The 12,642-nt window shown below is 41.5% G+C and overlaps 4 protein-coding genes across 4 annotated transcripts; 3 read left to right on the top strand and 1 right to left on the bottom strand.

The window, feature by feature from the left end:
- The first annotated feature begins 7 nt into the window (after positions 1 to 7).
- Positions 8 to 3,828, top strand: LOC133838795 (tubulin polyglutamylase TTLL13). The gene is given in 6 exon segments (XM_062270022.1): positions 8 to 590; positions 650 to 946; positions 1,007 to 1,160; positions 1,790 to 2,683; positions 2,685 to 2,981; positions 3,323 to 3,828. Coding segments are annotated over 6 exon segments (2,190 nt in total). The 5' UTR covers positions 8 to 153; the 3' UTR covers positions 3,434 to 3,828.
- A 674-nt stretch (positions 3,829 to 4,502) lies between these two features.
- LOC133838459 (filamin-A) lies at positions 4,503 to 6,216 on the top strand. The gene is made up of 3 exons (XM_062269575.1): positions 4,503 to 4,806; positions 4,982 to 5,362; positions 5,869 to 6,216. Exons 1-3 carry the CDS (start codon positions 4,662 to 4,664, stop codon positions 6,162 to 6,164), a joined length of 822 nt encoding a protein of 273 aa, XP_062125559.1. The 5' UTR covers positions 4,503 to 4,661; the 3' UTR covers positions 6,165 to 6,216.
- A 1,555-nt stretch (positions 6,217 to 7,771) lies between these two features.
- Positions 7,772 to 10,634, top strand: LOC133838458 (uncharacterized). The gene is given in 7 exon segments (XM_062269574.1): positions 7,772 to 7,790; positions 8,388 to 8,510; positions 8,587 to 8,724; positions 9,209 to 9,226; positions 9,228 to 9,388; positions 9,451 to 9,573; positions 9,633 to 10,634. Coding segments are annotated over 6 exon segments (948 nt in total). The 5' UTR covers positions 7,772 to 7,790; positions 8,388 to 8,504; the 3' UTR covers positions 10,135 to 10,634.
- Positions 10,631 to 12,537, bottom strand: LOC133838457 (DNA polymerase alpha subunit B). Its single transcript, XM_062269572.1, has one exon. The coding sequence runs from the start codon at positions 12,466 to 12,468 to the stop codon at positions 10,669 to 10,671; it is 1,800 nt and encodes a 599-aa protein (XP_062125556.1). The 5' UTR covers positions 12,469 to 12,537; the 3' UTR covers positions 10,631 to 10,668.
- Positions 12,538 to 12,642: the final 105 nt, after the last annotated feature.

Genomic DNA, 12,642 nt, shown 5'->3' with positions numbered 1-12,642 from the left:
GCTAGCCTAAAATAAAAATAATTTTAAAAGCGAACGTGCATAAATCTATATATTTTGTTATTAAATTCATTTTATATTGAACACAGGATCCGTTCAATTTCACTTTTTGTTCGTCTCCCCCAACTGATAAGAAAAAGCAAAAAAAAAAGTACAATGAATCTAAAAAATTCCAAGTTCTACAAACGAATACAAACACTGCGCCATTTCTCAAAAGAGAAAATCCTAAAAGAACGAACCATACGAACTATGGCTCTGCGTGGTGTTGAAATGGCTCTCTCGGAGTCGCAATGTAATCATGATGTGGATGCCACCGCCGCTGCCGCCTCTGCTTGGTCTCCACCATTATCGTCGACATCACGTCGCAAATCTCCAGCAGGCGGCGCCGCCAAATCCAAGATGATCAAAAAGAAAACGGACACTTCGCCACGCACCCGGGAGAAGGGATTCAAGCCCGTGCAGCCAGCTAGCGATGAGGATAACGATGGTGCCGAGGTTAATGGTTACATTGAGTTGAATAAGTGTCGCTATCGTGTGGCTTGTTCAGGACGCGTGGATGCAACCACATCTCGCGCAGCTGAACCTTTGTTTGTGTAAAAGATATTTGACCTTCCATCTTTAATTGCTTCATTAATCCATTGTCATTCCACAGTGAATCGAAGAGCACCATTTGTGTATCCAACTCACGCTATGCCATGATTGGACGCATCTCCAGACTGCTTGGCTATAAGCTTGTGAAGGAATCGAAATTGTGGAACATTCTGTGGTCCGATTCATTTCCCGGCGTTGAGCTCTTCAAGAACATGAAACGCTTTCAGCAGATCAATCATTTTCCGGGCATGATTGAGATATGTCGCAAGGATTTGCTCTCGCGTAATCTGAATCGCATGCTCAAACTATATCCACATGATTACAAGATCTTTCCTAAGACCTGGATGCTTCCAGCAGAGTATGTGTGTGTTTATCCAGGTTTTTGTAATGATTTGAATAACATTTAACTTGACTTTAGTTATGGCGATGCCATGCATTATGCGCTCAATCACAAGCACACTTTCATCTTAAAGCCGGATTCGGGTGCCCAGGGACGCGGAATTTGGTTGACCAACGATTTGAAGACCATTGGAGCTAATGAGCGTCTGATCTGCCAGACGTATGTCTATCGTGTAAGTCATTGATTTATTTTTAATTAATTTTAGAATTAGAGTTGAATACTAAGTGAAAATAATGCAGAATAAGCATATATTTCACTTATCGGCCATACTGTCTAAAATTCTAAATCTCATTTAATAACCCACATTGCTTCCTTAGCGACCACACAATAAAATAAAGCAAAAAAAAAGTCAAAAGTTAGGTGGCTTTACTTTACATTTTTTCACTTAGCGGCCACTTAGATGCCATTAAGCGAGATATGTTGATTAGTTTCAACAGAGTTTTAACCATGTATCTTTAACAATCAACAATCAATCGTTAGTATGAACACTAAAAATAATGACTAAAAGAGATGAAGACTCTACATTTTATGACAACATTTCATAGTTATTTTTTTAACCATTGATTCTTAATAGAAAATGTCATTAGTAAGAACAGTTTCAAAACTACTAAATTGCTACATCAATTATAAATATCTAATATAATATAATAGATATTCTGAAAATTGCATTAAAGATCATTCAAAGATCATCAAATTTATAGATCTATAAGATTTCCTAAAACTTTTAGTGGGTTTCTTACAATTCATCAAACTCGACTTTAGCCTGCTAACTAGTAAATGTCTTATTCTCCTTGCTTACAGCCACTGCTCATCGATGGCTACAAGTTCGATCTGCGCGTTTATACATTGATCACCTCGGTGGATCCGTTGCGAATCTATGTGTACAACGAGGGATTGGCACGCTTTGCCACCAACAAGTATGTGGAGCCCACGCCGGGCAATGCCAACGATCTGTACATGCATCTGACCAACTATTCGGTGAACAAACGTAACTCGCAATACGATCTCTGTGACAACGATGATTGCGGCAGCAAGCGAAAGTTGAGTGCGATCAACAACTGGATGACCAGACACAACTATGATGTGGCCGAATTCTGGTCGAATGTCGACGATGTCATCATCAAGACGGTGCTGAGTGCTTGGCCAGTGCTCAAGCATAATTATCACGCCTGCTTTCCGGGTCATGACACAATTCAGGCTTGCTTCGAGATCTTGGGCTTTGATATTTTGGTAGACTGGAAACTGAAGCCTTACATACTCGAGGTGAATCATTCGCCCAGTTTTCATACCAATGAGCAGGTGGATCGGGAAGTCAAGCGTCCACTCATTCGGGACACATTGACACTGGTGAGCACTGTGCTGGCGGACAAGAAGCAAATTCTGCGAGAGGATCGCAAACGTGTCAAGCAGCGACTGCTCAAGTCGAAGGGCGATAGGCAAGTAACTGCAATTAATGAATTTTGTCATGATCACCACATAATCATTTATTACAGCGTGCTGCGTCCGCGACAAGTTGCCGGTGGAGCTAAACCAGTGACCAATGAAACTAATGTTGCACCGGCTCCAAAGCCGGAAGCCGGTTCATTGGCTCAGCAAGTGGCTTGGGAGGAGAGTCATCTGGGAAATTTCAGAAGGATCATGCCGCCACCTGATGCCAGTCGGATCAACTACTACAGCAAGTTCTATGCCCAATCCCAATCAGGTGTCCATCTTCCAGGAGACCGCAGCCAGCAAGAAACGCGAGGATCTCGCACGCAAGATGCGTCTGCAGATCGAGGAGAAGCGCGCCAAGGCCGAGCAAATGCTTCTAGCGAGCACCAAGCGAAAGCGTCCCATCCAGCCGCGATCCGTGCGCGAGAAGCATCGTCAGTATATGTATCGACTGAAGGAGAATTGGATTCCTGGTTTCGTCTCCGAGGCGGAAGAACGTTTGCGTCACACCTGGCAGCAGATGCGCTCCGAGGCCATCAAGAATTTGAAAATTACCGAGAACGTAAGTTGATGATTCCTTCTATCCGTCTTTATTTAGAACTAGATCTTTGAGATTAGAAAATAATCATCAGTTTTCTTTTATTTGTACAAATTTGATCATTTTAAAGCAAGAGATTAGATTAGAAGACCCAAAATGTTGGGAATAATTATTTTGGAAGTTATATTCCTGTTTAAGTTATGTTCCTGTTGTTGCATTTTTCTCGAAATATGATTTTACAAATAATTTTCCTATCTCAGTCCTTAAATTTTAGATCCTTTTTTAGTCAGCAATGAACAACCTTTAATTTACTTATAACCTCTCAAAAGTACACGTTTTATTTTCTACTTTTATTTCCTTTTTAGATCTATGCGCTGCTCTATGAATTAGGTCATCTAAGCAACACGGATATCACGGTCTTTCCAAGCTTGTATCATTGTCTACAAATCGGCTACGATATCAAAGGCGCCACATGAACACGGATTATTAATTGTTTGACGAGTAATTTCAGTCCTATTTAATTAGATGCTCTAAGAAAGCTTAAATGTACTCATATACACGTATATCGTGTATGGCATACATTTTGTGTGTACTTTTAAATTAATCATAATTATTTTAAATTTTACTTCCGCAATATGCAGCATAAAACAGATGCGGTAGATCGTTAATCTCTTTAGAAAATTGACAGTAAGATTAGAGAATTAGTATTAGAAGTTTCCGAGATTCCAAAAAATCCTGACTGACCTCTCAATGTGAGGGCTAAATAAAAAAATTAACAAATTCTGAAAAGCTAATTGCATCTACGATCGCGATTTAATTATGTTCTTGTTTTTTATGAAAATAAAAATTAATTTCCGAATATATTACAGAATGGGTTTGATTGGAATATCAGACAAACTTGGGGAAATACTTAAATGATAATTTATAAAAATAAAAAATATATGAAAGTAACAAATTCATATTCGAATATACTGAGTTAACTATTATAATAAATCAAATACAATAATATTAAAAAGATACATCGATTAACTGTTTTTTATGTTTCTAAAATTTTTTAAAATCTTAAAAATAATCGTTAAATTGGTATTAAAATATTAATTATTCCCTAAATGGTCATAAATTGACATGTTAATTATAGCAGTAATAAGAACGCCATTAAACTAATTAAATAGGGTCACCGATACTAATAGTTTAAATAGAAACAAATAAAGAATCATATAAAAATGATAATACTTTTTGTACTGACATCCACCCCCTTCACAAGCCAATTAAATTAATTAATATAATTGACAATGCGATCTACAGTGCCTGAAAATAAGTGATGTACATGCCTGCAAGAGTATTCACAAAATGCTCTCTATTCAATGCTATGTAGTTGTTTTGGCATGATGCCCATCGAAGCTGCAGATCATAAACATTTTCATCGTGGAGCATGTGCCCATTGCTGCCTTATCTACATACATATGTTATGTACATAATTCAGAATTTTAAAGAGTGTTTTTTGTTCTCTATTGAAAAAAGAGAACAGAAGCCCCCATGTTTGGAGAGCATAGACTCAGTCTGGCCAAGGAATAGAAACAGCACGGTCCACAGACAGCTACAGCAATTTAGGAATAAAAAAAATATAGATTTTTTTACGGAAATACTTTGAAAAACATTTTAAGTGTCTTTAAGTGATTTGTTGTTTGTTGTGTTGAAAGCGGCATGTTTAAAGTGTCGCAGGAGATGCGTTTAAATACAAACGCGACAAATTTGCTGGACCGTTCCATAGCCGATGGTGTTGCTAGTGATGGCCACAGTCCGGAGAGTGTTTGTATTTTTGGCCGATATCAGCGCACACCAGACGCGGGTGAGTCGCAAGTCAAAATATGAACATAAATAAAACAAATTTTCATTCTAACTGTCTGTGTGAACTATCGATGCAAACGCTAAAATTGATATTGTACTCAATATTTGGGGTCAGAGTAGCTGAGCATCCAATTTATTGGCCGTCTATTTATAGCACCGTAAACATTGCTTTGCAGATGCATATCCCACAGAGCCGCCACACGTCTACATTGCACCCGAGTTGACCGATGCCGGCAAGGTACAGCTGTTGCATTTGCCCAGCGGCGCTGTGCGCATCAACTCCACGGTGAGCTTCATCATTAAACGCAATGGCGTCAAGGGCAACTTCGATGTGCGCCTCGAGAATCCCAGTGGTCAGCATGGAGCTGCGCTCCATCTCGAACAGTTGGATCCGGAACGCTTTCAGGTGCAGTGCCAACTGAACCAGGCGGGACTCTACAAAGTGCACATCAAATGCAACTCGGTGCCGCTGCCCAAGTCTCCCTACATTATAGTGACAATTGCGGGAGCAGCTCCTACTGAAGCAGCCAGTGAAACAGCTGCTTCTAGTTCAGCGAGTAAGTAACTAATGTCGATAATTGGACATCTTAGAAATTGCATTAATTTGTGTGAACTTTTTTGTTCTAAATGGTCTAATTAAAGTCCATTGCATATAACTGCACATTTCGGATTATTGCATAATTTTTGAATCATCAGATTTATTATTGCAACAGCTTTTAAGTTACAGTACTTATCAACCCAATTAAATTGTGTACAAGCGTTTGTGACTCTCAAATAATAGTGCAAAAATATTTAAATTTTAATCACACATTGCAGATAAGTGCAACATTTTTGATGTAAAAGATAGATGAGCATTTGAAGTACAATGTCAGTAATGCTCTTAACTTTTTACAGTAAAAAATGTAGTAGAAATAACATAAAATTAAAAACACTTTTTGAGTAAGCATATATATATTTTCGTGTATGCAATTATGTGCAATTAAATATAGGTGCAACAATCGTCATTATACATTATATTATAGTATCTATTTTTACGTTCCTAATGTAAACCCTTCCATTGCAGTGCCCGTCTTGCAGTCTGATGCCAGCCAAGTGCACAGCCGTGGCCTAGGCTTGACCCACATTAATCTTCTAGAGCGCAATGAGTTCACTGTGGATGCCAGTGCAGCGGGCAACAATATGTTGTTTGTGGCCATACTGGGACCTCGAGGGCCGAGTGAGGAGATCGTGGTGAAGCATTTGGGCCGCAATATCTTTCGTGTCATGTACCAGGTGCGAGATCCTGGCAATTATCATCTGGTGGCCAAGTGGGGCGAGCAGCACATTCCGGGATCGCCCTTTAGCCTTATCTCTGACTAACGAATATGGTGCAATAAAAACAGAACAAACTCAATAAGCCGCAGCGTTTGACCTTTTCAAGTTGCAGCGAAGGCGGACGGGAGGTGGGGGGGCGTTCTCAACAAAGTTCATTCTATGTAAAATATAATGATGATTACCAACGCTGATGACGACGCCGGCAACGGCTACGACAACGAACGACAGTGAAAGAGCAACATTATCATTTTTTGTTATTTAGCCGACGCTAATGACGTTCGCATTTAGTGTGCAAGTGTGTGTGTGTGTGTGTAGGTATTGGGGGGTTGCCGCTGCTCTTACTGTGTGTGCCAACCTAATGATGATGACCGTACAGCATGTGCGTCTCTGTGTATGTGTGAGTGCGCGCGCCAACAAAAGCACTTGCGCATTAGAGCGAGAGGGGAGAGAGTGCTGACACTCGCACACACACGCACACAATTGCTACAATCGCACACAGTTGATGATGATGATAATGCGTTTGCTTTGCTCGCCTTAACGAGCTGCTGCCGCTGCTGTTGTTGCTGCCGTTGGGCCTTGTTGTTGTTGCCGAGTGGCGGGCGCGCTTAAGATAAATTACATGGTCATGTTCAAGCCTGGAAATCAAGCTAAAGCGCTGCTGCCTCAGCTAAAATCATTACTCATTTCAGCTCGTTGTGGGCGTGTCTGCGCCATATTTTTGATAACATTACAAAACAGGCACTTTTTACAAATATATACATACATACTTACAAATAATAAATAAACTCTGCCGTCGTTCTTATTACACTTTGCACTTGACTTTTATTTATTTGCGTTTTCCGCACTTTTTGAATTTTACTTGCACATTTTTCGACTAGCTGGCAACGCTTGGGTAGATAAATAGTATACTAGCTGTGCTGCTCACACCATGTTGCGCGCGCTGCTGCTGTCTCCCTCGAACAACGTCATTATGGTCGTGTACGTTTTGCCATCATTATAGTGTTGGTAAATATCTCGAGTTGAGCTGCTAACTACGTTTTCCCGAGTGTGTGTGTTCTTCAAGAAGATAATTAAAATTAAATTATTTAACTTATTATTAAGTTGAGTGTTTGGTTGTTGTGGTGTTGTGAGTGCTCGACACTCTGTGATTGTAATTGTGCGCGCCCAGCTGCTGATGTTGCTGCTTGTGTCCATATGAGTATCGAAATTGCATTTGCTGTAATCGCATAGCAAAAGGAAAAGTATGTACATACTTGCGTGTGTGTGTGAGTGTGTATCTTCATTTCTCGCAAAGGGAAAAAATATTGTATGCGCGTGTGTGTGTATTCAAGAAAAGTAACCATCTCTCGCAGCACATTGTTGTTGTTGTTGCTGCTGCTGTTGGCCCCATCATCAATTGAGGGGCAGCAAGTGCCAAAGTAGCGCAGCGACCGCGTCGGCGGTTTGACTGTCGACGTCGCAGTCGCTGCTGTTGCTGTCGTCGCTCTTGTTGTTGTAGCATCTTCATTTGTGCTCTGGTCGCAGCTTTTGTATACTTGAAATACCGCTTCAGTACAACTTTAGCCGCCGTCGTGTTAGCTTCATATCGCCGTTCCATTGTTTTTCCTACACCTTGCATTCACCTTTTTGTTTACTAGCGTATGTCGTTCTCTCTCCTCTGTGTACGTGTGTGTGAGTGTTTATGTTTGCCGGTGTATTTGCAGCTTAATGATAATATAAATACATACACATGCATATCGCACTCTCTATTATGTTGTTTACGTGTGCGTAAATCTAAGCCGCTTTATTGCATTTGTATTTGTTGCCCGGCAAAAATTATACACAAGCGCTGTAGCTGTGTATGTGTGTTACTAGATAATTAAAGCGCATATTAATTTCATTATTAATCAAACAGGTGCTGTTTGCAATTCCCTTTAAGTGCTTTTATCGATTAAATAGTTTTTTCTGCATACAATCTGTAAACCTTGCGAATTCTACTGTTGTTTGGCCTCTGTCAAAGTAAACATATGTTAGCGCAGAACGCGAACTTGCTCGACGAGTAAATACCCTGCAATCGTATAATATGAATAATTTTGTGATGATTTAACAATAATTTGAGGATAAAGTAATTTTAAAATTTTTACCAAATTTAATTCAAGCTATAAATAAAAATCGGTATAATTGCAAATGGAAGTTGACAGTAGTTGACTAGATCGATAAAAGAATACAAATGTTTGGACTATAACTTAGAAAAATTGATTTGATTAATTAAAAATAAATAAATTACAGGTGCGGGTGCCCAGGTGCAATAATGTTCCCATACTGATTAGCTTGCTCCATGTCCAACTCCAATTGGCAGCCGAATTTTGTTGGGCAACCGTTTGTCGCGAATGAGACCCATGTGAAATGCCTGTAAGTATGCAAACAAGATAATGGGTTCTTTCTTCAATTCCCCAAATTAATTGTGAATCCCCCAATTTGTTGTTAGTATGAAAAATTCAACAAAAAGCGCCGACAATGGGAGGATAGTGGAGTATTAGAGCTAATTAAACTATGGAAAGTCTGCGCCTATGAATTGCGCACAATTAAACGAAATGGACACCTTTATGTGGCTATGGCAAAGCAAGTGAGTATCTATTCAGAACTAGAACTATCTTAAAATGTATCTCAAATAAGTTCTGTGAAGATTAAACATCAAGGCTCAAAGTTATTGAATAAGTAATGATAGGTAGATCGACAAAGAAATTGGAGCTAGAAATAATGCTTTCATTATATTATTCTAAAGAAATATATGGTATAAAAATAATAATTAAGAATTTCTTTATACAAAATATGTTTATGTTTGTGTGTCTACTATTCGTTCAATGAAAAAAGAGTTTGATTTTGGATGAATACAATTTTTTTTTTTTTAATTTTTCAAATATGTGAACAGATTTATTGAAATACTGTAAGCAAATATTTTGGTTGTGGAAAACAATTCTTTGCTGAAAGATAGATTAGTGAATAATGAAATGGAATAAATGAATATTTGGTACTAATGAGTAAATGATTGTAGTGAATATAAATGATTTATATACTAATTGATTAATGATTAATTGTGTTCATTGCAGTTGACGGGCCTTGGCGTTCCCCGTTACCGCTCTGGAAGTACACTTTAAGGTGAATAATCTGACACAGCGTTATCGCCAGGAGCAAAAGACATTCGAGACAACGGGCATAATCAGCACGTGGAAATTCTACAGTCAAGTGGATGATGTGTTTAAAAGCTTGGCCGCACACACAGGTTACAAGTGAGTAGTAGCAAATGAATATATCGAATACAAATGTAAATAATAAACTGATATCCTTTCAGAGATAAACGCATGACGAGCTCCTCGAATGCGAGCAGTTTACCTTCCACATCCGAGTCACCAGTTTGGAAAAATCCAATGTCTCAACAAGAGTTTAACAGCAACAACGCGGAGGGGTTCTACAAGTGAGTTGCAAGTGCGTTTTCTTCCACGATCCTTTTGTAATTCTCGGATTCTTTTACAGAACGGAGTATGGCATGCATCGCCACTTTATGGACCACTCCCAACCGCCGCCTAATGCGGGCAATGTCGACAATTTCATGGCCTCCTCAGCGGCGGTGGCAGCCGTGGCTGCCGCTGCCTCGGCGCGTCTTGCCGACAGCAATATGGAGCAACAGATGCAGAATGCAGCGGGCGCCAGTGGAGCTGGCGGTGGCCCTGGGGGCAATACAAACGGCGGTGTGCCGAACTATAATAAAATCAAAAAATCCCACGAAGATTACGATAAATTCGTGGATATTGTGAAAAACATTGTGGACACACACAAGAGCACGCCGGACAAAGTGGATACGTTTAGTGACTTTATCAAATCGTATATGAAACGTTGGCCGGAACGGCTGCAGGACGAGGCCATCAATCACATGACCAACTATGTGATTGTCAAGAATATGGAGCATAGCATGGGCGGCGGTGGCCCTGGCGGTGGTGGCCTCCACAATCCCGAGGGCGTCAACAATAGGCAATAACAATACAAGCAGGAGCCCAACAACTAAGCGTCGCAGTTGAACAGCTCCCACAAAATAGAAGCACACAAAAAATGGGGCGGGCGGGCGTAAATAACTTAAACGGGAACGTGGCGCGCAGATACTTAAACAAAAATTAAGAGAAAGATTTAAAATAAATATAAATGAAAAACAAACAGGAATTATTTAACGCAAATTGTGAAAAGTTTGCGCAAGGTTAGATTATTATTATTATTAATTATAATATTATTGTAAACGTTTCATGCAGTATTTTTTGTATAGTTGAAAATATACAATAAAGTTTTTAGTTTTATGCGAGCATCTCGAATTGAGTTCGAACTGCTGGACAACAAACAAACACCAACACACAGCCACCACACACACAGACATAGATACACCTACATCCTAGACTATATATAGAGAGATAATACGAGTACGTTTAGAAATCATTTCCTACTGTTTAGCTGTAAAACTACAAAATGAATAAACGCTTTAAAAATCGATTTGGATTTGGAATTTATATTTTTATTTAAATACTTAAATACGCTGAATCTGACAGGCGACACTGCTGAACATATTGGGTGCCTTTGTCGCTGTTGGTGCCGTTGGTGTAACCAGGAAGCGAGCAAATGTGCCCCCCTTGCTATCCACTAATCGACCCGGATTGATGACCAGGCAATCGCTGGCCATGCGTATAAAATGCCGCTGATCGCTGGGAAGAATCAGCACATTGGGCAGCTGCTTGAGTTGGGCAAACTTTGCCGCCAACTGGGAGTCATAGGACATGTTCTCATCCCCTGGCGGGGACAGTGGATAAAACGAACCCTGATGGAACAGATGATTGATGGCCCGGTGCATGCGTTCCCCCGCATTGGCAGCAAACTCGTGGCTCAGCAGATGATCGAGCACATCGGTGGAACTGACGCCCAGCGTAATGCCATCTAGATCGATGAGTGAAGGATCTGCCAGAAGCTGCAGATTGGGATACGTTTTGCGGAGTGTGTAAGCAGGCGTGGGATATACTGCTGCAGCCATGGCATCCTTTTGGCTACTGATTAACAGCACGCTTGTGCTGCTGCCCACCACATCCATGATGCCTGCGATCATCTTCTCAAAGAAGGCGTCAAAGGTTTCAGCCAATTCATTGATAGCTTTATGTTCCGCCTCCACAAATGGACCTGTTAAGAGCAGCACATCGGGACGATGTTCCCGTAGATAGTTGAGTAGTTCGTGTAACCGTTCGTAGCACATATCCGTGCTGTTTGTGTAGGGACCGGCGGCCACCACGAACTGCAGTTCGCGTTCCACTTTGAGAGGTGGTGGCGGTGTCAGTTTGCGATCCGTGTGCAGCTCCTCGACCACAAAGGTATCGCCGCGTGGTATGAAACCCTTGGCGAGCACCACTTGTCCAGGAAAAATGCTGCCCGACTTGAGCTGCGAGAAGTTGAGCGCCAGCAGCTTCTCCTCTGTATCCAGCACGGCGAGAAGCGCCGAATGTGCATCCAATGGTCCGTCGTCATCGGAATGAATCAAGCCCACGGCATGCAGCATGTGTAGTGCGTCCAGCGTATGACGATCCTGTGGATACCAGCTGCATTCGGCAGCGCCCTTGGCGCCCAGTTTCTTCTCGACAAGTGCCTGGCCAATGTCGACGAGGCGATCGTGCAAATCGTCACAACGCTCGTGCAGCAGATCGTTCATATAGCGCAGATTGGACATGGTCAGTGGTGCATCATTGTGCCGCAGCAGCTGTAGAACAGGCACAGTGTGCTGCACTTGCGATTGCCAACTGGAGGCGGCCATCAGCTTGGGATGACCAAAGGAGTCAACTATGTCCCCAGGTTTTCCTTCTACAACGCCTGTTGCAGCTGGCGATTCCTTTGTGGCTTTTGGCGAGTAGCTGGCGGGGCTAAAGAGCACTCCAGCTTTGAGCGCCGAAGCGCGGCTCTGATTCTTTGCTGCCTTGGGTGTGTGTGGCAGTGTGGACGCTGTACTTTCATCCACATAGTCATTCAGCATTGGATCATCTTCCTCCATCAAACCATAGTTAGCCAACGAGCTCGTATCCAAGGAACTCGTTGTTGTAGACTTGGTTGGCTTCTTGGAGCCACCTTTTTCACGCCTCGTTTGCAGCACTTTGCGCTCAAATTCACCAAGATTGGCAACTGTGGGTTCATCGCCTTGCAGATGCGACAAACTGAAAGCCATCCACTGCTCCACGAATTCGGTGGCGTCGTTCACATTGTAGGATATTGCTAGTTCCATGCATTTGTCGAGCACTGGAGCCGTGGGCTCCACGCCCATTTCATCGAATTGTTGTTTTAGCTCCGCTTCCATTTGGCGTTATAAATAAACTGAATCAACTGTGGTCACTTGCCGATTTTTGGCGGGAGTTCGATAAATGTGCAAATATTGCGATCCACTGTGAGTGCCAAATATTCGATATTTATCGAGAAAACAACCAGCTGGCAGCACTGAATCGCTTTGCCAGGTGTGCAGTGTTGAGCAATG

Source organism: Drosophila sulfurigaster, chromosome 2R, assembly GCF_023558435.1.
Source record: "Drosophila sulfurigaster albostrigata strain 15112-1811.04 chromosome 2R, ASM2355843v2, whole genome shotgun sequence".
NCBI lineage: Eukaryota > Metazoa > Arthropoda > Insecta > Diptera > Drosophilidae > Drosophila > Drosophila sulfurigaster.
Note: the sequence above shows the minus strand (reverse complement) of the source record. Positions and strands in the feature narration are given on the sequence as shown.

Excerpts from the sequence above, each read along its gene's own strand:
- LOC133838459 (XM_062269575.1), top strand. The coding sequence starts at position 4,662 with ATGTTTAAAGTGTCGCAGGAGATGCGTTTAAATACAAACGCGACAAAT. Across the intron at positions 4,807-4,981 it reads TCAGCGCACACCAGACGCGG|ATGCATATCCCACAGAGCCG; the intron begins GTGAGTCGCAAG and ends ATTGCTTTGCAG. Across the intron at positions 5,363-5,868 it reads AGCTGCTTCTAGTTCAGCGA|TGCCCGTCTTGCAGTCTGAT; the intron begins GTAAGTAACTAA and ends CTTCCATTGCAG.
- LOC133838457 (XM_062269572.1), bottom strand. The coding sequence starts at position 12,468 with ATGGAAGCGGAGCTAAAACAACAATTCGATGAAATGGGCGTGGAGCCC.